At 41.0% G+C, this 23425-nt stretch overlaps 1 protein-coding gene across 1 annotated transcript in view; it reads left to right on the forward strand.

The window, feature by feature from the left end:
* The window catches only part of SPPL3 (signal peptide peptidase like 3), a 56236-nt gene that overhangs the window by 22383 nt on the left and 10428 nt on the right, over window positions 1–23425 (forward strand). Inside the window, exons 2-6 of the mRNA XM_058816799.1 lie at window positions 10294–10371; window positions 15915–16003; window positions 18801–18920; window positions 22125–22203; window positions 22923–23035. Of these exons, the coding sequence (XP_058672782.1) occupies window positions 10294–10371; window positions 15915–16003; window positions 18801–18920; window positions 22125–22203; window positions 22923–23035 (479 nt within the window). The remainder of the gene's footprint in view (window positions 1–10293; window positions 10372–15914; window positions 16004–18800; window positions 18921–22124; window positions 22204–22922; window positions 23036–23425) is intronic.

Here is a 23425-nt window from a genome sequence, read left to right on the forward strand (position 1 = left end):
CCAGCACTGAGCAACCTTCTGTGTAACGCAGAGCTTTACCACCAAGTGATTGAAAACTCCAGGTTGCATATATGACTGGGATATAAATTGATACTTTTATAATCCAAAGAGGTCTTAGCCATCAAAATTGCAGAAAACTTTCCTGTGCCAAGGATAACCACTGACATTTCCTTATGGCCCTTTCTGAAGCACGATGTTATTTGGATCATGATTAGGCTGTGGAGCATAAAGCTGTAGACAGCTTGCACAGTGGTACTTTGTACACTTTAATTATGGTAACCACCCCCTTGATTTGCCTTTTTTCCTGATGTAAAAAGGGCTGTTTTTTGAAAATTCATACAGTTGAAAGTGGTAATTTAGATAAAAGAGCTGTTTCAGCAAGTCCTTGGAGTAGGCTAAATATTGGACTGACCTTTGCAGAGTTCACTGGTCTGTTGGAATCTGAAAATTTACATAAAGAAATATACTTGTGGCTCTGGCAAGAGAGGATTGTGTGTAACAGATCTTGGTTTGACCTCCTCTCTTCTCCCTCCTTCCAGTCCTCCTCTTGATTATTTGTGGAAGGTGGAAACAGTTTTCTGTGTTTGAGGAAAGTCTCCCTGTGTGGTCAGTTCTTTCTTGAGGCTGAGCTGCAACTCTCTTGTTTTGTCAGATGTCTCATACATATATTTATGTGCATTGTCATACTTACATATTTACATCTTGTTCTGATATTTGCTGATTTTAATTCTTCCACAAAAACATTGTATTTATACTTCTGTTTGGCAATTTTTATGATACTACAGCATGATTTGAATCTGCCCTCTGCATTGAACTGAAGTCTTTTGTAAAGTGATAGACAGTTAAGGACAATACAGTTTCTTTAATTAGTTTAGCAAGTGGATTTTTTTTTTCTCATCCTCAAGCATCCTTTAAACAAGCTGATAGTTTTTCCCTCTCAAGTGCAGTGTGGCTGCTTCTTGCCCCTCAGCGAATGCCCTGTTTGTTGTTAATGCTGGGTTTGTTGTTAGTGACTGCCTCGAGGTGTTGTCCTGTGGTGGAGCTGTGCTGCTGGAGCAAAGTTATCTGCAGTTTATTAATGAAAACCAAATCTGAAAGGGCTGAAATAGCACACAGTATTATAAAATGTTATCATATATTGCAGCAACTACAGTACTTATGGTCTGTTTTAAAAATTAACTTAATGCATGGAAGGTTGGGTACAGGAAGATAGGAAGGTTAATTTTGTTTAATTTACTTTAGCTCCAGCAAAGCTTGGATTACAGGTGTGTGTATTACAATGTGCTCAGTGAGATCTGTCTGTAAGCTGTTCCCTAAAGGATTTTAGTCCCACCTTGTTCGTGGCCACATCTTGACTCCTTTTCTCTTTGTGTCACACCTGCTGATTGTGCAGCTGCTGGCCTGAATCAAACTTGCTTTATAAAAACAGGGCTGTGATGGCTTTTTCTACTTCTTTCTTCTTCTCCTGTCTGTGAATAAGTTTTAATATCAAAACCCAAGCTAATTGTAGTGGCAAGTATTTGAAAAAGCAGGTTTTGTTTGCAAAACTCTGAATGCCCCTGAATCAGAGGTGAGCAAACTGAAGTTGATGCAGTTTGCAGTGGAGCCTGTTAGGCTTTCCTTGCCTCAAGCTTTCAGTTTCCAAACCAGCATAGGCAAATCCTATCATAAGCTGGTGTCCTTCAGATTTAATTGTCAAGGAGGGATAAAAGTAACAATGGTTTTAGGAAACAGAACCAGGGCTGTGCCTTGGCCCAGCAGTTTGCTGGAGCTGGTCTGCAGTAGATGCCAGTGTTGTGGAAGAAGTTGCCTGATCTGGTACAGCTCAATTTAAACAAACATGACACAATTAAAATATAAAATCAAGTAAAACATTTGCTACTAACAAGCTCTGGATCTTGATATCAAAATATGTGTTTTTCCACATATTCTTGTTCAGTTGAAATTTTACTCCTTCAGTGGAGGTCTCCTATTGCAGACATCACTGTATAGATGTACTTTTCACATTTTCAAAATCCTGGTGATACAATTTCCAAATCTTGCTCCTGGAGAGGGTTCCTTGGCTGGTGGTCACATATATTTGGCAGCAAAAGCATGCTCTGCTTTTCATGACTGCTTATTTTTTCTTTCTTTGAGAAAGAAAGGAGGGAAGGTTCCCAGATCCTTTTTCATTTGTCAAGTTTAGAGCAAAACTCTTGACCCAGTCTAAATCAACCAACCAACCCTTCTCAATAGCATAAGGAATGTCAAAAAATTATTTTGTGTGTATATTTAGGTAAGAGATAAAAATTAGGTATCCAGTGTGGAATAAAAAAGGCAGTGTTTTCTGTGACAGCAATGTCAAGGACAAGCCTATGATTTTTGGATCTCTATTTTAGTTCAGGCTACTCCATACTCAGATATGTGTGTCCAGTTCAACTTATTTGAAGCTGTACTGGTTAATTGTTCTCCATTTACCACTGATTGCAAAGTTAGCTCCCAAATATCCTGTTGACTCTGGTTCCACTGGAGCTCTGGGGACATCAGGAGCTGAAAATATTTTTGAGGTATGTGGGCACGGTCCTGTGTTGGTTTGGGCTAATGTTCCTTTGCATGACTGAAGTATTGTTGTGCTTCCATGCAGGGACTGGAAGTTGTGCTCCCATTCCTGCAAGGAAATGAGTGCACCAAGCAGAATGTGAAATCTGGAAATCTTCCAGTGGCTGTAATTCCAAAAAACTGTGAAACATGTTATTCTTTGTTCTGGTGGCAAACAGTGGGGTGAGCCAAAGGAGTAGCTCGGAGAATGTTTTTAACAGAATTTGGTTTTTTTTCAAGTCTGTGTCCACTGATGCCTTACTGGATACTTCAATTTCCTCTCAAAGTGAGCTCAGAGGAGTGTTTGCTCTTAGCAATTTAGTTGGGAGCTTAGAATTTGGTTTTGCAGAGATAATTTAGGGAATCAGCTTTCTGCAAAGAATAGAGGAGGTGCTTGAGATTTAAAATTTTATGGGTAGGAAAAAATCTATGTATGGTATTTAATAGTGTGAAAATGTTGTTCTGGGAGCTCTGCCTGGTAAACAGCAGAATTGTTGTCTGGTTACAGTTTGAAATGCTTGCCTGAGCCCTCACAGAGTCTGTGTAGGAAAGTCTGGTTTTAGTGGGACATTCCATATTACTCTTTTCTCTTTGTTTTGTTTCACTTTAGACTTGTTTTATTTTCTGACATAACCAATGTTTCCCTGAATTACTCATACTTAGCATGACAGTGAGATCTGCATGTGACAATGAGATGAAATTGTAAACTTACTTTAGAAAACAAGCTACTCCTTTAACAGAAGCAAAGCCATAGCAATTTGCTTGCTTTTCCTATGAATCACACTAAAGAATAGAAGAGTCTTGAGATATGTTTACAGCTGTGGGTGCCATGACTTCACACTTAAAATTATACCTTTAACTGTTACACTCAGATTTAACTTTGGTTTGGCAGCAAGCCTAATGGAGGCTCTTAAGTATGTGTATATCTTACACATGTAAGGCAGCTGAAAGAGGCTTTTTAGTCATACCCTTGACCTGGGATCCAGGAAAGGAAAAAAGCAGAATTGGTTTTACCTATGGAGTGAGCCCACCCCCAGCCAAAATGAGTGTTTGTGCAATTAGCTGTAATTGATCTTCATGTCCATGGCAGTGCTCTTCTTTCATGTGCCCTAGGACTGTGCTCTGGAGTCCTTGAGTTTGATTTGTGCTCTTAATAAATAATTCTACAGTGGCAGCTCACAAGTGCCAGGTACCTGAGCATCAGCAATGAATTGCTCTTAGCAATAAATTGCCCTAATCACTGAGTTACCACACACTCTTTTTAAGGAATAAAATAGTAGAATGTTTAAAAGCTTACAAAGCAGGTAGATTCAGGAAAATGTTTTCCTCATGAGTGGCACATTCTTGCATGATCCAAAAAAGCCACAGCCATTGGGTCAGTGCAGCAGTGTGAGGGTGAATGTTGTTTTCCATGTGGAGTTAATGGCTATAAAAATCTGGTGTGGGGCAGAGGAAGTGCAGAAATACTCTGCAGCTTGCTTCAAGTTTACCAACTGCTATTTCTTGACTTTCTGTTTTTCTGTTGCCAAGACAATCACTGATGGAATAAACACACTAAAAATGCTTTGAAATACATGAAACCCTTGGGAGGAGGGGAGTGGAAATTTTCTCCATCCTTGATTTTGACATTGAACACCAGATTTCCAGCAGAAGTTGATTGTTCTGATTTGGTTTAGTGGTTTTTTTGGGGGTTTTTGTGGTTTGGGGTTTTTTTAATTATATTGGGGATTTTAAAAATTTCCCTTTGAAAGAGTTGCCCATCAGCTGAGATGGGACCCTCACACTGAATGTGTGCCTTCAGCAGGTTCTGGGAATGAAGAGTTCTGGGAATGAATGCTGAGTACAGAGCAAGGAGGGAGAGGCAGAGGGAGGTGCCCTGACATCACTGTTCCAATCCTGGTACCTACCTATGAGGAATTTTCTTTTGAAGAGGATTGGGATGCGTGCTGGGTGTGGATTAATGTCACTTACCTTGTGAGGAGACAGTGGACATTTGGTTATAAGGGTGGTATTTGAAATGCAAGTGAAAAGTACCATAGTGATTGGGTAAATAGTCATGGGTTTAATGTGGGCTGAAGAATATTTGAAGTTTTGTGTGGTCACTTCTCAAGCAGCCACATCCTTCAGAAACTGAAATATGTGAGTGGAAATATCCATTCATGTTTGGATCCACTTCACCCCAGATGTGGCCAGTATGAAAAGCTCTCCATGAGTTTTGAAAAGGACTTTTCAAAGGAGAAAAGTTGTGGACAAAAATTGCAGTCAGAGTTACATTACATGTCAAGAAAGTCCCTGAATTTTTCACCAATTACTTTTTAACAACAGATGAGGTAAGCACCTGTCATGACTGATTGTCTCTCCCCAGAGCAAGATCAGTGAATTAAATTATCTCCCTCCATTCCCAGTGTGAATTTGTGATTCTGTGATATCTGCAAGTTGCGGATTTGGTCCCATTAAACACAGCAAAAACTTTTCTATTTTAATCCATCTGTACTCAAGCCTATCTAGCATGCTTACCATCCTTTTATAGTCTTGTTTTCCTCAATCTTGTGAACTCTTGGATGTTTTGATCACTGATTAAAAAAAATCCATGATGAAATGCAATCTCTCTTCATGTGAGCTTTAGTGAACTTAGTTCATCTGCTGCAGTTTCCAAGTCATTGTGAGTTATTTGTTGCTCTATTATTGCATTCCTGTATAGGTACTGTGAGTGTGCAGGGAGGGTTTGTCTTGTGCTGTTACAGCAGCTTTTGGATGGGAATGATTCATGTCCAAGGCCTTGAGGGTGCATTACTATGGAAACCTCAGGGCACAGGCCTCTCATTGCCCCCTTGGCAGAATTCTTCACAATAATGTCTCTTGTACCTGGGAGTCAGGACTGATATTTACTCATCTGTGTTTAATTTTTATGATTATACATTTAGTAGGCATCTTGTGCAAACAGAAAGGCGTTTTTATTCCAAATACATAAAGCATCCCTAATATAATGAACAATAATTTTGGGGCACTTAAGCTAATACTGCCACTGAAAAGTCTTTTCTCTTTGATTTTACGTCCAGAGATGGGTCAGATCAGGAGTCTGAATCACTTGAGAAACTCTCCCATTTGTTCATCATTTTTATTCAGGGAGGCAGGTTCCTCAGTCTGGTTTTGTGTGTGATTTTGCAGATGGTTATGCAGAGATGAGATGAAGAAGAACAGGTGATTGGAAAAGGTGAGAAGTTGTTTTTGTGATGGTTGTGTTGGCTTGTGGTCATTTCAGATTGCCCATGACAGGAGGGGAATGCTCTGCACTGTCATCTGGAGATCCCTTTGGTTCCTGGTTTGGGTCTTGATTGAGCAAATTCAGATTGCAGATTCTCACTGCTCAACACAGAGGGCAAAAAGAATCCTCAGACTTTGCCTGAGGTTTCCTGCTGGAGGTTTGGAAGGAAGGAGTTTGTTAAGCAGAAACTGTCTTCTGGTGACAAGGAGGAGCTGAAACATGAAAAGCAGTGCTTATATTAACTGGGTGATTTTCTTGAGTGGAAATACAAAAGAAAAAAACCCCAGAAGGTTCATAATAGAAAACAGGCAGATGGCAGAACCTGGTGGGGTGAATGTCCACAAAGACAGGTGAGCTTGGACCTGAAGGGACAGGGGCAAAGAGCTTGACCTGCAGCTGCTGATTCAGAGGAAGGAGCTTCCAAGAGTCTTCAGTGTGGTGCCATGACTGTTGTTGTGGCACCTTTGATGAGCTGGTTCCCATCTTCCCTGGCTGGGAATGAAGTGGGTCTCTGTTCCCTTGGGAGTACACAAGTTATTCATTTTTCCCAGAAGAGAGGACAGTGCTGCTTGCACACCAGCTCTCAGGGCTGTGGTGTGTTTGCCTGGTTTCTGTTTGGGAGTGCTGCTGTGTCCCAGTGGGCACCCCTGGAGTTGTTCTGTAGGTAAAGGTCCATGGAGCTCTCTGTGCCAGGCTGGACAGCCCTGCTGGGATTGTTGTGTGCACAATGCTCTCACTGTCAGCCTCTGGGGCAGACACACAGAATATGTCATGGAACAGTGCTTGCTGTGTCTCTGCCTTGGCATGCCTTAGTAGGCTCTGTGTTCTGAGCCTTGCCCATGGAGCTGCCAGAAATAGATGCCTCATGGCAGAGAATTTATGAAAATTGATCTCAGCCATGTAAAGATGCAGGAGCACCCACAGTTCAGAGTGAGAGCTCAGGTTATAGAGGTCACCTCTCAGCAGCTGGCTGAGAAAATGGTCTTAAGGCACCAGAGCGCTTGGTTTTATTAAGTACTAGAGTGTAATAATTAGTTACTTGTTACTTAAATAAGTTAGAATCTGATAGATTCATTAATAGTAATTCTTAAACCAGCTTCCTTACATGGATGTGGAATTTCAGGTGTGGTGGTGCAAGAATCCTGAAAAATGTATTTCCTTGGGAAAACCCAGGTTGTCTTTGTACTTTGAGCAGTGTTCTGCACATATGCTGGAGTTTGGAAATGAGCTGGGAGTTGTTCTTGTAACATGACACACAGGTGAACTGCACTGAAGTCAGCTTCAAAAGAGCCTTTAGCCTGGCCTTATCCAGTATTAATTTTCAGATTGAGGATATATTATTGAAGAATAATATTTTCTTTGTAGATTGTCATGTTGTAAGTACTGAGAGTTGCATCTAAAATCAGTACTTAAGTCAAAGGATAACTGTACACGAGCTTGTTACAGGCATTTTCTGTGCATAAGTTTCCATTACTTGTTCCAAGATTGAAGAGTTTTACAGAAATACCTTGTTAGAAGGAAGCTGGTTTCATTTTTATATGTGCACTGGAAGGCTGCTTAAATGTGACTGCAGCTTCTGAAAACTGTCATTGCTGTGGGTTCTGGCTTTGGCTGGTGCCATTTGAGAGCAACATGGCACTGATGCTGCTTGGCTGTGAGAGCACATGAACGTGCACACTTGAAATGTGCCTGTAGGAGAATTCTGTTAGTGCATGTGGAATCTGTTGGGCTTGTAGAAGGTTATTTAAATTTCAATTAAAATTACAGATTGGTTTGCAAGACACTGGCATTTTGAATAATATTAAAAATTTGGAAGTAATCCTACTTTTTCATTCTTTCAGTGATAGTAATTTGCTTATTACCTCTAACCTAGATTAATGTGTTAGGAAGTATTTATTTGGGATCAAGGATTTTTAGTCTCTTAACAAACTGTCCATCCAGTCAGTGGATAGGATTTTAGGTTTCAGGTCTTGTGCAATACCTTAAATAATGTAGGGAAATTTAATGTTTAAAAGATGTGAGGTTTTATTACAATGAGATTCACTTTGGCATTGTAAAATTATCCTTCAAGTTTCCTTGTGGGTTACTTGTGTTGGAAACTTTGGATGGAATCTGGACATGCCTGAGCTGCTCTCTCAGTTCAGCCTGTCACACTCTGTGTGTTTTGCCTTGCTTTTTTTCCAGCTGCCTGAGGAGGAAGGAAAGTGTGACTGCATCTCCCTGGCCCTGTTTGCTGGAATATCAGTGAATATGAAATTCCCCAGACCATTGTCCTGGTAGCAGCACTGAGCTTTGAGGTTGTTTTAGGGGGGTGGTCAGGAAACATCTCTGCTCTGTGATGAGTTTCTGTTTACTCTGTTGCACTTGTGCAGCATGGAAGGACTTTAATTCTCATTCCTGCCTGGCACAGAATGAGCAGGTTGCAGTCCTGAGCACCAGTGCAGCCTGACAGCAGGGCTGGGATGTGTGAGATCAGTGTTTAACACGGGTTTGCATTTCTTCCGTTTCTTTATCCAACCAGAGGGCTCTCAGTTTTAATACAAGACTGATGGTTTATGCACAGGGCTGATCCATGCTCCATCATCTCTATTTTATCTGTTTTATGAATCTTTGTAACATTTACAGCGTTGTTGTGACTAACATTTAAAATGATGACAAAATGGCATTTTAATTATCATAGCCTCCAGTGTTGTCACCGAATGAAGAATTATGTAGCAAACATTGTTCATCTCAAAAGTATTTGCTGATTTGTGAAGATAAAATTTTATGAACATAAGTTAATAAAATTCAGTGCATAACCCTGGCCATGTTTAATCCATTCTGAAATTCCATTAATTTTGTTTTTCTTATAAATGTGGAGTTTCTGAATATTCTTTTAATAGACGAGTTCCACTATTTATTCTCAAATCCAAACAATGCAAAGCTTTCCTTTCCCTTTGTGCAAGGCTGGATGAGGGAATGCTTCCTTCTGAAATCAGAGCTGGAAACAGGGCACAGACCCAGTGTGAATGTGCTCAGGCTCTTTCCTTTGGTGTGAGTTTAGCTGTAACCATGGCATGAAAGTCATGTGCTGTGAACTGCATTGTGTATAACCTGAACATTTATGTGTGCACTGGTTGTAAGTGCTGAGTTATTGTGTTGCATGTATTTGCAATTCACTCTATTGATCTTCATGGATGCTTTTCAGGGCTCTATTCCACAGCCTGGAACTAAAGATCATGCATACAAAGAAAATACAATACTTAAAGCTTAAGATTGTCTTTGTGTTGGCCAGCATTATGAGCAAATAAGATACCTGATTTTCACTTTAATGTGAACATATGTGGAAGTTATTAATGGTAATTAACCAAAGCAGTATCTAATTTCTTAAAAGCTTATTGCACAAGTATATAATTCCATCTGGAAGAGGCAGTCTGTTTGTCAGTGATGTTTAATATTGAGTTTCTGTAGTAGAAGATTCACATTTGTGTTTATATATTAAACAAAAGTATTTTAAATTGTGTGTCTAGTGGTTTGGTAATTATCTCTAAATTGCCTTTGAATTGGGAATGGGATGAGTGTTTCTTTAACTGTCTCGTATCTTCAGTTTTTATTTGCTCAGCGGTACTTAATTTGGAACAATCATGTAATTCAATTATCTTTGTTCCATATCCATAGCCTTGCTGAAATTGGGCTTTTTGGTTGGTTTCAGAAATATTCAGTTATGTCTTTTGTAGGATAAGACTAATGCAATTAACACAGAGTATTATTCTTATTCTTTTCCATTACTTTAGTACAAGTTATGGAGAACCTGTTGGGAGTTGCAGAGTGACTCCCAGAGCCTCCCTTGCCTGCTGTGCCCTGCCAGCACAGTGGCCTCTGCTGCATGAATGTTCATATTTCATGCTTTAAACACAGGGTGTGACATTAGGAAGTCAGTCAGGTAAAGCTGGGTTTGAAATGTCCGTCAGTAATCCTGCATTGAGTGATCTGCAAGCTGGAATAGGGAGGTGATTGAGTGTGGTTTAATAAATGAATGTTGCTGCTTGTTGTGAGGTTTGGGGGTTTCTTTTGTTTGTTTGGGGTTTTTCCCCCTGCTAAGTGAACCTCAGCTGCCATAGTGCCCCTATGAAGATGTAACAGGTTACTGTTATTGATGTGCAGGTTTTGCAGTAGCTGCAATTGAAGTAATTTTAATGAGTTTGAGGAAAAACCCCTGAATCTGGTGAGTTCAGAATAAATTACCACAAGGCTTTTGAGTTGTCCTTTTTTGGCTGTGCAGGTTTTTCATGCTGCAGCCTTGAATATAATGAGTGAATTCACAAGCTACAGGTTTTGTGTTCCAGATGAGACAAGAATTCCAGAGGGAGCTCCAGTGATTTGTCATCCGTTTCAGTTATATTAAAATAAGAAAAAGAATTAGCAAATGGACACTCACAATGACAAACCTGCCTTCTTTTTCCTAATTGCAGGGCATATTCCCTTGTGGATTCCAGTCAAGTGTCTACCTTCCTGATTTCTATTCTCCTCATAGTCTACGGCAGTTTCAGGTAAGATTTTCTTTTTAAGGTTCTGCAGAGTTTTTATTTTTCAAGTAAAAATATTGGAAGTGACTGAATACAGTTTATGCCTTTTTTGTTTCATTGTATCTTTGTCAGACATAGACATAAAAATTATTTGCTTCTGAGAAGGAAATAGAAAAGGAAGCAATAATAGCAAGCTGGGGTTTCTGAAGGATGCAATTGTCATTTTACAAGCACATATAAGATGACTTAAAAGTCAGTCCTTGAGGACAGCTCTGTAAAATCCTATTTTAGAGAGTAGAAAAGGATTGTTGGGACAGATAGAAGGTAATGTTCTGGATAGCAGAGTTTTCAATCCATTAGCCAGAGGTGGTAGATTGGGAATGCTCTGCTGTGATTTCAGACCTGTCCTGTGGAGCAGCAATCCCTGAGTCCCACTGCTGCTTGCTCCAGTGTCAGTAACAGCTTCATGGGGAAATGGGAAACACTGCCAGTGTTCAACTCCAGTAAAACATCTGAGAACTGCTGCAGGATGAGTCTGAGTCTTCAAAAATCAAATTTGCCTCATTTTAGGAGACTTGAGTATAGTTCAGAGAAAACTCAATTGTCCTTTTAGACTTGCATGCTGTATTATACAGTTTGTTTTACTGTAATGGCACCTAAGGAATGAGGCTCATACTGAAATATTGAAACAATATCATCACAATATGAAAGTATTTTTTTAAACTTAAATACAGCATTGTTTTCTTTCTGCTTCTTGAAGAACATTGCTTCATTTCACAGCTCTGTGATAAAAGGCCTTACACTCACTGTGGAGTCTCTGAACTGCTATGAGCACTCCTGAAATAGATGATAGCTGTGCTCATCCATATGATGTCAGCTGCAGCTGTTTTAGGATAAGAGGTTTTATATCACTACTGTAAGTTAATAAAGTCATATAATGAAAGAGGCAATTTTTTTGCAGGAGCTGTCTGTTGTTGTTAGCAAGCGTTAGGTAACAGCACTGCTGGTGAAATTAAAATAGAAAGCTTTGGGAAAACAAAATCTAGAGATGATCAGAATAAAAAAGTAATCAAAGGTTGGATTTGTTTAGTTTTTTCTTCAAGTTTTGAGTCAGATTAGCATATTGTCAAGGAACTAATTAAATTTTTAACTATTTGAGTTTATGCTATTGTGTAAAAAGGAACTATGTATCTGACTGCAAGAAGCAATAGCATTTATTAAGATTCAATTATGAAAGCATAGTGCAATATAAAACAGCAGGAGTGTGTGAACTTGAATTGCTTCTTTCTTGGAGCTCCTTGCCCTTCAAAATTTTCCCCTGCTGTTTGCCATCCTCTTCCTCTTGGTACCTACATATGCTCTTAGCATTTTGTCCTATACTTTACATTTAAAACTACTCACCTAGCAAGGACTGTGAACTCCAGAGCAATCTGACTCATGGATGGAATGGTGGGATGGTGATAGATACAAACCATTGAGGAAATGTCCTGTTTTAGTCTTTTGCCTTTGTGTGTATCCTGAAGACCCCACAATGTGAGTTACAGACTAAAATAGGGTCCCAGAGTTTTAAAATTGCTTTCCTAATTCATCTCCTATATGTGATTCCTTTAGCAGGTGTCTGAGCTAAAACCCACAGTTACATTGGGGACTTGGACAAACTGATTGTCTTTGATCAGAGAGGGAGGTCAAAACCAGTTTTTTACAGAAAATTGTGCAGTGGTGTTAACAAACAGGTCTGAAATACAATTAAGTTATTTAAGAAATTAAAGTGTGGTAGTAAGTTACAAAATTATATTCACCTGGAAGTTCTTAAAGTAGTAAAATGAAAACTTCTGGCAAAGCGGATGAATTTTCTTAGAAAACTGATGTGCTGGAAAGAAAAGTTACAGCTGAGGGTGCTCATTCTCATCTGTCAGCAGTGGTGTGTTCATCTGGATTTGAGTGCTTGTCTCCTGCAGAGCTGTTGTAAGACAAAAAGAAAATAGCACTCCTCAGTTAACCTTTGTGTTGCAGAAGGTGGGTTTGCTTTCTGATTTTCAACTGAAAAGAAGCAGGTAGAGTAGTTGTAATATTCCTGGCAAGTGGCTGAAACAGAAGTGCAGTAATAGGATCAGAAGGAATTGGGTGGGTGAGTCATTAGGATAAAATCCACGTGTGTGCTGGATCTAATCTGAGGCAGTGTCAGGGGAACAAAGGAAAGCCTTGGTCCACTGTCCTTATTAATAGAAGCAGCATTTGTCCAAAACAAATGAAAAAATCCCAAACCCCCAGTATACTCAGAGGAATGTCTGATAAATTGTGGGTGAAGCCCAGAACCAAGTGCAGCACTAGAGAGGAGTTCCCTTCTCTGAACAAGCATTTCCTGCCTGCGTTTGTGCCCGGTCAGGAGATTTTGCTTTCAGCCCTTCTGAACGTCTCTCTCATGCACATTCTGACTGCTCTCAGTCCTTGAGCTTGACATACTTCTATTGCTGGCTGCCAAAGGGGCAGCTCTAATCCCTTAAACCATTACAAGCTGTAAGCTGGAACATGCAAGTAGAGGTGTTAGCTGTGGATTTCTAAAGAGGTGAGCTCAGCCTGGAACAGGGTGTCTCTGAGGGCAGGACAGCCACCTTCTTGTCCAAATGCTTCTCTGTGACTTTAATGTTGGGGTTGCTTTGCAGGTAGCAGCTAAATCTTTATCCTATCACATCCCCAGACGGGCTCTCAGCTTATGTAAGGCCAGATTTAACCCAGAATCTACCTGTTCAAATACCTGCTTTTGAGCCAAACCAGAAGTGTGGGATGACCCCGGGGCCTTCTGTCTCTGGGTTTGAGTGTCCAAAGTGTGGGTGTGAATAGAAAGGAGCTCACATGGTGAACCCAGTGTCCTGTGAACATGTTGTGCTGAGGGTTGGCTTTCCAGCATGGCATTCCCATGCTCCCACAGCTCTCAGGTGGGTGGCTGTCCTCACTGCTAGAGCAAGAAGGGACTTCTCAATAAGTTGCATCTGCAGGTGCCCCTATAGATAAATCCTTGCATTCCTGTTTTCTCCATTGCTTGATAAGAACATGTCCTGCAGGGTCTCCCTGAGGCATTTGTGCAGTGGAGTGATCCATGGTTGAATCTGAGCTTTGCAGGCAGTGCCAGCATTACTCATTGCTCTGGCCTCAGTGTAACCCTCCCGAGGGGCTCCCTGGGAGAGGGTGACTTGCTTTGAAACCCTGCACTGGAAATGCAACCAGCTGGAGCTCTGAGGACCCACAGAAAAGACAATGGAGCAGCTCAGTGCCCCAGGGGAGATGCTGACTCAGCATTCCCTTGGGAGCCCAGGAGAAACTTGAACAAAACAGGGAATGTTTCCCAGCTTGCCATTTCTCTACAGCCCAGTAGTTCTGAGTTTATCTTGCTTTACAGTATGATTTTTAACTTTCTTGGAAGGTGTTTTAATGATTGCTTCTTAGGTTTTTTTAGTATGTTAGTGATAATTTGTAGTAGAGGGAAGAGCCAGATCATAAAACAGTTGGAGATTATTCAGAGGTTGGCTTGGAAGAGCAGCTGTGTTGTTAAGTGAAAGTAATTTCCTAATTTATGCTTACTTTGGAGGCAGGGATATTTATAGGTAATAATAATTGCTGACACTATGGCAATGAAAAGAGAGGGGCTGAGGTTGTTTATGAGAGTAGATGTGATAGGTTTTATTTCCAGTTTTCTCTGCTGATAGAAATCCCTTAAGTTATGAGTTGCTCGATGCCACTGGGAGAATGATGGGGTGAGGTTCTTGCTAAACTGTGCTAATTCAGAGGGGAAGGAAACACTGCCCTGAGAAAAGAATTATCTTGTTTGTGTGAATCTTGGACCAAGTCCTGGAGGGCTGTCAGCCTCCTCCCAAATTTTTATAGCTTGAGAGGAAAACTATAAAGCTACAATGCATAATGGGGGAAAGGGGAGTGCAAGTGAATGATGGAGGCACTCCAAACAAAGGGCAGAGCAAAGAGATCTTTAAAAGAACAAGCTAAGAACAACAGATTAATTTGTTAGAATTTTAGTATTCTCTATTGCCTCTTTGTGTTTTCCATAACTCTTTAGCTGATGATCCATGATCTGTGTAGAAGCACTGTGGGTCTGAGGTGGAAGCTTCCTCGTGTTTTGCCTGAGACCAGAAGCTGCTTTAATCTCATAACACTGTTGGGGAGCATTTGCTTAATAGAAGCAAAGGAAGCAAACCAGTTCTTTGCTGGAAGAGCCTTTTTCTTGGATTTGTTTTGTGGAGTGAAGCTGCTCAGCCCCTCTGTCTTTAATACACCACTTGTGTTTTAATCCTATAGACCTGGTTGTGCCTAATTCCAGGTTCTGGGACTGCAGCACAGACTTGCTCACCTGTGCATTGCAGTCCATGATCAGTGCACTGCAATAAAATATCTGTGACACCTCTAGAAAAGTTTTGAAGACCGTGGTGTACTTGTTACTGGTCTGATAAATGAATAGAATTTGTTTACTTTGTGTAACTCAGTTAAGCTAAACTTGAAAAGAACTTTAATTCCTGTTGACCTGGAAGTTCTGTTGGAATACTTGGATGCTGCTGTAGGCTTAAGACAGGAGCTGTGCAGTGGGAGATGCACAGTGCTTCTGGTGGTTCTCTGTAGCTCATTTGAATAAATCAATATGCAGCTAAATTGTGGATACCACACATGCATCAGTGAGAAACTGTCATGATAAACTTTATTGCTGGTATTTTTTGTTAAAAAGCACATTGAATTTAACAATAGAAATTATTGCTGGTCAAAACAGACCTTAAGTGAAATTCCCCCTTTTCAGAAGGTTATGTCAAATGTGTTAGAATATAATTTGAAAGTTGTATCAAAGTGAAGGACTGTGGCAAAAGGGGTAGAATACTGTCCTAAATTAGAACTTTTAAAAAGTATTTATATCAACATGAAAAGAATCAATAGCAGCTGAGCTGGCTATTCAGGGGAATGTTGTCAGCTCCTATGGATTAATAAAAGTGTATTAATTTGTACTATTTATTTAGAGCTTCCTCTAGTCATCTGTTCTGTGTGCATGTAAAATATATATCTGATTATTTTCTAGGCTTTGCTGAAATTTTTTCAGTGAAGTAAGACCTTACATTAAGCAGACACTTAAAAGCTAGTTTGGGTCATTCATGAGAACATTTCAAGGAAGGAAATATTATTGTCTTAAAAATGAAACCTGATAGTCAAATTTGAAAGAAAAGGAACAAAAATGAGAACTTGGAAAGAGTTCAAATTCACAAGAGAATTGAAATATTTATTGTACTTCCATCATGTTCTACACTTCCCAGAAATCAGGTAACAACAAACAGCAGCACAGATTTCCAGCACTCCCCAGTGCAGACACTGGTGACTGATCTCCCTGCAGAGTCTGGGATGTGGGGCCTCATTTGGAGCTAAGCACTTCAGTTATTTTAATTTCCCACTGTGTCTGGTGTTGTTTGCAATAACCAGCATCACAGGGCTTCTCTAGGGGCAGTGGGCATGAAACTGCAGCTGATGAGCCTGAGCAGGAGTTTGGAACTCACCTGTCACATTTGCTTTGTTCCCTGCAGGTCTCTGAACATGGACTTTGAGAATCAGGACAAAGAGAAGGACAACAGCAGCACCACTGGGTCATTTAATGGCAACAGCACCAATAACAGTAAGGGTCAGCTTTACTCCTTCCCTTTGTGCTTCACCTCAGGGCTGCACCTCCTGCTTCACCTGTGGCTGTGTCTGAGCTGCTGCATTGCAGATTCCCAGGTCCCAGGCTGTGTCTGGGCACTCTCACCTGCAGATTCCCAGGTCCCAGGCTGTGTTTGGGCATTCCCACCTTGCTGTGCTCTGACACTGCTGTCCACGGCTGGGTCACACCCCTGGAAGCTGAATTTAAAACATCAACATAACATTTCCATAATGCATAAAAACTGCATGTGGCACAATTTGTCAGGCTTGACTGGAAATGGGAACAGCTTTACTTTGAAAAAAGCCACCCCACAGTCAGGAGAAGGGGGTGTAATTCCTTTTTTGGCTGGAGCTTGTTGCTGTGGTGTGTTGGCCAGTGTGTAAGCAGGGAGGGATTGCAGGGTGCACTGACAATTCCCTGAGGAGGATTCACCTTATCAGTAGAGAAACTGAAGCAGAGAGTTCACATGGCTCTGGGCAACTCATTTATAATGGACCACAAAGTATGTGTCTGCACACTGTCTATTCAGGGTGGGATTAACATGTCAGCTCCTGCATGGTGACTGTCCCTTCTGTGGGCTATAAATAGATTGCAGGCAGCTTGGCCATCTGACATGCACAGTTTTGCAGGTGAAAATATGGAGCTGATCAGTTACAGTAGAACACAGTGTGCACAGTGTGTTGTAAATTCATACTTGTGTTTAACTGAAGGCAATTTATATTGCCATGTTTTGAGAAAAGGCAATATTCACTCTAGAGTGAAATTGTTTCCCAGAGTATAGAGGGCAGGAGTGAGAAGCCCTGTGCATGAAACCCTGAATGCCAAGCTTGTTTTGTTTAGAGCAAGAAGCATAGCTTTAAAATGAGGAATGAAATAACATATGTTGTATGTGTCTCATGCTGGTTTTGTCTTTTCTAATGTAGACTCTTGGAATTTAAATAGTTGTCACAGCACTGCTTCTGTTGGCAGCACAGAGCAAAGAGGTTGCTGTGCTTGGTGATACAGCAATGAGCAGTTGAGGCTTTTGGCATCTGGGAAGGAAGGGAAGACAGTCTGGGGCTAGGGAATAAGCACATTAAGGGGATTAGCTGTCAAAATGATCAGAAATTAAATGAAGAACTCTGACATTTAATGCTGCAGGCACTAATTCCAAGATGCCAAGGTGGTGTGCAGTGTGTCATTTCTGGGTTTTTGTTTTGTTTGGTTTGGTTTTTCCCTTGGGAAGTTGAAGGACGTGAATAAATGTGCTTTCTCAGAGCAGGAGGAATTAGGTCTAAGTCACAGATTAGAATTTTTGTGTCTTCACACTGTCACCACTGGACTATCTACATTGCACTTCACCTTAATGTGCCAAACCTCAGCAATGTAGATAGAAATCCCAAGTGACTGAATTCTTCTGCTTTTTATTTTTAAAATTTATTGTACTACTTATGTTTGAGAGTAATAAATAGATCATGGCATGAACTAATAAATGACATGACCATGTGCAACTGTCATGACTTCCATGCTTTTTGTTCAGATTTTCTTTTATGGAAATGGTTGAATATTTATAACAGATACTAAGTTGTAGTGAATGCATTTCATGTGTGTTTGAGGTTTTCCTACATACTCAGATACATTGGTAACTGAGTTGTACAGATAACCTGTTATTTATATGACTTGCCACTCTTGACAGGAAAAAATAAAATAAGACACATTCTTACACAGAAACACTGACACACAATCTGTATATATTTACTTGACTGTGTATGTCTCAACCCTAAAGGTTACCCTTCAAATCCTGGGATTGGTAAAACCCCCTTCATACAGCAGTGTTTAGTTATTTTAGGATAACACAGTGGATGTCAAGCTGGTTTTACATCTCTTCTAGGTCTTAGTCTTGTATTATTTTCTATTGGTCACTTACCATGTGACTATTTCAGATGCTCCCTGTTGTTACTTTAGTGCTCTATGAGTAGAAGTGTGTCTTGTATCTTTAATTGGGTTGCTGCTTCTGGCTTCTTTCCTCCCCAGGGATCAAATGTAAAAATAGCTGCAGAGACTGGTTAAGTCTTGGAATTTGTGGGGTTAGGTGGACTTCTCAATTTTGCTGGTGATTCTGAAAACTCAGAAATACAGTAAAAGTTGTCCTGTCCCATGATTAACATCCCTGGTATTCACACTGCATGGGTGAGGTGAGGGAAATGCTAAGAAGAAAATAATTCAGTATCTCTGTCCTGTTTAAAATTACTGCCAGCTATGAAATGTGAGCCTGAATTTGTGATGGTTTTTAGCAAAAAGGCAATTACAGTGCACTTCACTGACCTAGTGGTTTCATAAACAGATAAATGACTTGGGTATTTTTTGAAAACTGCCCTTTATTGTTAGGTTTGATATTATCTCATGATTGCAGCCTGTGATGGAATTTAAGAGCTTGGTGGCCTTCACCCAAGTGGAATTTGAGCTGTGGCACCCTTTGCATGAGCTGGGCCAGCCTAACACTGGTCAGAGATTAATTAAACCTCACATATGCTCTGTTCAACACATTTATGTGTCTCAGTGTAAAGTGATTCTAATCCCTCAATAATGTTAATTTTCATAGCTTGTCATTCATTCTGTCCATGGCACAAGGTCAGACTGAGCTCTCAGTCCCTGGGTTCTGCAGGGCTCAGCTGGAGCCTCCTCAGGCAGCTGTGCTGGGCTCACAGAGCACCAAGAGGGAATGTGCTGCCAGAGCCCTGCCCTGTGCTGTGTCCCTGTGTGTCACCAGCTCAGTGTCCCCTCTGTCCTGCAGGTATTCAAACCATCGACTCCACCCAGGCGCTGTTCCTGCCCATCGGAGCGTCCGTGTCTCTCCTCGTCATGTTCTTCTTCTTCGACTCAGTTCAAGTTGTCTTTACAATATGCACAGCAGGTGACTCAGTTTGCTTCTCTTTATAAGACTTGCAATAGAACAGAAAATGTTGATATAATTAAATATTGTTGGTAAGAATTATAATACATGTCACAGTACATTAAAAAAAAGAATCCTCAGGTTTCACAGTTGTATTTTCATGTCTGTGTAGCTATAAATAGGCAGGTATTATTTGAGAAGTATTTTCCACTTAGAGATGTGCTAAACCTACTGAACTATAAATTGTCAGAGGTCTAAACATGCCCAGATGTGTTATTTTGCATGAAATTCACTTGTTTATAAATTGGTGCTTAGAACTCTACATGGTACTTCAGAATTCAAGTACTTCATGGGAAATAACTTGGGGGATCCTATCCAGAGACTTCTTTCCTACTATAATTTAGTTTTGCTTTACTGCAATTTTTCTCTTTCTGGTCTCACTAAGATTTGAATATTAGTCTTTTGCACTGCTTGAATTTAGAACAAAATTGAAATTTACCTGCAAATAAGTTGCAGATCCTCCAGTCCTGTTTAGCATTTACATTTTGTCTTTTAAATAAATGCCAGGGCATTGCTTTTTGCAAAATTTAAGCCTATTGATCTTTTTGGAATTCTTCAAGAGACCAGCTGCTGTTGAGAGTAGCAAGATTCTTCCTACTGCTCCAGATACACAGCAGCTTCTAAAAATTGTGCTCAGTCCACATACTGAGTCTGTGAAGATTTTTAGACTCCTAAATACCTCTCATCCTCTCCTGCTTCACTGCAGGCTTTGCCCTTATGGTTTAACTCCTGAGCTGTGCCAGCCTCTCAAACAGGGCTGATGTTGATGGGTGAAATTTAAATCTCTTGTCTTGGGGCTCCTGTCTAATTCTGCCTCCTGTAGAGGCCTGTTGAATTCTGCTTTTATAACTTTGACCTATGGCACATATGTTCTTTCCTATTAAAAAAATACTTCAGATAGATTCTACTGTATGCTAGACATGAGGGAAATATATACAAACAAATATATAAGATGTTACAAGGAAAGATTTTTGACAAAATAGAAATTTTAATTTGTTGGGGTTATTGGTCAATTTATTTTAAAATTACCTTGGGAATTGTAACTTTGTAACACTTGTGTGTGTAAGTGGAGGATCCTGTGTCCCTTGGGGTTGTTGCAGGTCTCAGGGGACTGGGAGTCAGTGCTCTTGCCTATCTTTATTCTCAAACCTGCCTCTGTGGTGTGTTCATGCTCTTCCTTGGGCTTGCATGGGCCCAGAACCTCTGAAATGCAAAGCTTCCTCAGAGGCTGTACTGCAGGGTGGGAGTGACCCTGCTGGAGTTGTGCACCTGGGGCTGTGGAACTTGGTCCCTCTGTCCCTTGAGAGGGACAGACCAAGCTCAGGCTATGCTATTTTACATCCTCTGTAGCTAGCAGGGGCTCATGTGGGGAACATTACAGATATGTCTGGTTTCTTAAACCCCTCTCAAATCTTCTCACAGAGATTTGCCTTTCAGGGAAGAGTCAGGAGCAAGCACAGGTGCAGCCAAGGCCAGGACCCAGTGCTGGCAGAGGGCAGAGCCCAGGCTGGCAGTGCCTGCAGGCAGGAGTTACCCAAGGGACTCCTTGGGAGTCAGGATTGAGGCTGGAGGGGACCTGGAGGGGACAGGAGCCTGGGGGCTGGAAGCCTGGGCAGTCAGAGCAGCACTGGGAGCAGCTCCTCCTCCTCGTGTCAGTTCAGCTCCCACTCTGAAGGAGCCCAGCACGGGGACACCACTGAGCCCAGCACGGGGACAGGGGCAGGAGGTGCAGGGTTCCCTGCTGGGCAGAGCTGGAGGAGAGATTGCAAGGGCAGAGAGGGCTGAGCTGTGCTGGGGAGGCAGGGTGGGAGCAGGGAGGGCAGGCAGGACTCGGGGCACAGGGCAGGCAGGGCACAGGACTCGGGGCACAGGGCAGGCAGGACACAGGGCATAGGGGCACAGGGCAGCAGGGGCACAGGGCTCCTGGGCAGTGCTCTCTGCCAGGCACCTGCAGAGGGGTTCTTAGTTCAGTTTGTGCAGAGGTGTCGCGCTGATCATTCTTTCCCTACCACTTCTGGTTTTCTTCTCCCCTCTGAATACTGATAGAATTTGAGTTTTCATGGTGCTGTTTAATGCACTGACTTTCAAAATTCTCTTTTTAAATTATTCGAGTTCTCCTTTTTTTTTTTTGTTTTATTTCAAATCCTCCTCCCACCAGAATGGAAAAATGTGGTTTGACCAAACTGAATTTTTCTCTGGTTGGCTTAAGCTGTGTAGAGAATGGCTTAAACTGTAAGACAATGTTTGATTCTTTCCCATCATCTTCATTTGAGGAGAGAACAAAAATCCCTTTTAAAAACCAGCAACAAAAATTTTTAAAGGAATAAGTAGAGGACAGCACAAAGATCTGAATGGCAGCATGCAAAAACTTCCAAGACTGTGATTTTCATGGCAGTCTGTTCTGGCTGCACAGTTTTGGATGTGTGCTGCTGACATGTCTGTGTCTCCACGCCCTCATGTTCCATCCTTTTAAACAGTCCTTTAAAAAAACTGGAAGGAAAAACGATTATAAATACCAGCAGTTACTAAATGTTTTTACAAATGTGTGGGTGGGATAAGTATGCTGCTTGAAAAAGAAAATGTTTATGGAAATAGTCTGTTTGGATATTTATGTATATTTATCATTCTGTTTTTAAAAACCTAAAGCACTTTGTATTTTAAAAAAGTGAGGTTGCCAGCTACTGGCTATAAGTTATTTGAAGTTGTACTGTGTTTTAGTGATGAAGAAAGAGATTTGAGTGAGATGAGGGGAAAAATTACTATCTGAGTTAAAAAGTGGAAAAAACATCTCTATTCTGCTGAGTTAGTCTGTGTCATGTTGAAAAACTGTAAGGAAATCTCACAACCAGTTTGTAGTAGATTTTTTTTACTCAGAATATGTGAAAACTGTTTTTCTTGCTGACATGATCATGAATAAATTTAAGACTTTTTTTAGGGTTTGGGGATGGGGCATTGCATTCCTTTGAGAGCTTTTGTTTTATTTCAGTCTGAAGGCTCACTGTTGTGCAGAAAACCTCAGAGCTTTGAGCTGCTCATGCTGGAATAACACTGAGCATATGATAATAGGACATTGTTGCAAGAGCTTTTTCAAATTGGAGAAGCATGTTTGTGTACTGTAGAAATTAGGTCTGAATGTCCTAATATTACCTTTTCTTCTTTCCATAGTCCTTGCAACAATAGCTTTTGCTTTCCTTCTGCTCCCGATGTGCCAGTACTTAACACGGCCTTGCTCACCTCAGAACAAGTAAGGACTTGAGCAATCCTTTGCTCCTCTTCTTGTGTGTTGTATTTCTTTCCTTTAATGAGAGTTCTTTAATAAGCATTAACCTCAGGGCTGATGTTTGTGCATGTTTTTTTGTGCCAACATCATGTTTCCACTGTGAAAGTAGGAAGCACAATTTCTGCAAGTCACTTACACTTGCCAGCCTGGGAAATGCAATACCATTACAGGGAACTAGATTTCCCAACAGTGATTTTTAATAACTTTGGCTTCTTTTGGCTGAGATTTTAGAGTTTGGGACTTGGCACTGGATTTTAATGTTTGTTAACATTGGACTCTGGATTTTAATGCTGGCTCTTTTGAAGACTAGTTAAACCAGTGGAAATTACAGTTGTTAATGTCATGTTTTGAAACTACTTTTATTTTTTAACCTTGTGATTGGAGTTCATGTTGCTAAAAGCACTGTCTTAGGTAGTGCTAGGAATGTTGGTGATTTCAAGAGAGGTGCCAAGATTTACAAGACTTTTTCCATCTCTGCAGTTCCTGCTTTACACATAGTATTTGAATGTGGGGAAAGCGTTGATTTTGTTGCTGTTTTGGTACCTATTTGTGGCAAAGGAACTTCCCTTCAGTTGTTCTTGGCATCTTTCATCAGCAGTTGAGCCATGTTCCAGCAGTGTCCATTTTCTGTTCTTTAAATGGAAACATAAAATCCTCCAGCTGATGTTTGTGTGTTGTTCTAGGATTTCCTTTGGCTGCTGTGGCCGTTTCACTGCTGCTGAGTTGCTCTCGTTTTCTCTGTCTGTGATGCTTGTCCTTATCTGGGTCCTGACTGGCCACTGGCTCCTTATGGATGGTGAGTATGTGAATTAAGGGGTTTTACTGCTGGTTTGTGCCTCTTCTGACACATCTTTGCTTGGTGATGATGGGTGAGATTTGCTAATATTAATGGCTTGGCTGCCAAGCTGTGTGGCAGACTCCCTGACGAGGCACTGCCAGGAAGATGCCAGGGGAGTGCTTGGAACACCTGTTTTTCTGGTTTGTAAAAGCTTCCAGGGAAGTGCCAGAACACTCATGAAAGATATTCTGCACCTGTGTGGTGTAGGGTGAGTGGCCAGATTGAGTTAAGGATGTGTGGAGACAGTGGTTGGTTGTGATTCATAGCTTGACTCTCAAAATCTGGTTAATTTTTGGTGTGCATCTTGTTGTTTATTGGTTCTGATGCTGAAATAATTTGTTGTGAGGC

This window comes from Ammospiza caudacuta, chromosome 18 (genome assembly GCF_027887145.1).
Source record: "Ammospiza caudacuta isolate bAmmCau1 chromosome 18, bAmmCau1.pri, whole genome shotgun sequence".
In the NCBI taxonomy this organism is placed as follows: domain Eukaryota; kingdom Metazoa; phylum Chordata; class Aves; order Passeriformes; family Passerellidae; genus Ammospiza; species Ammospiza caudacuta.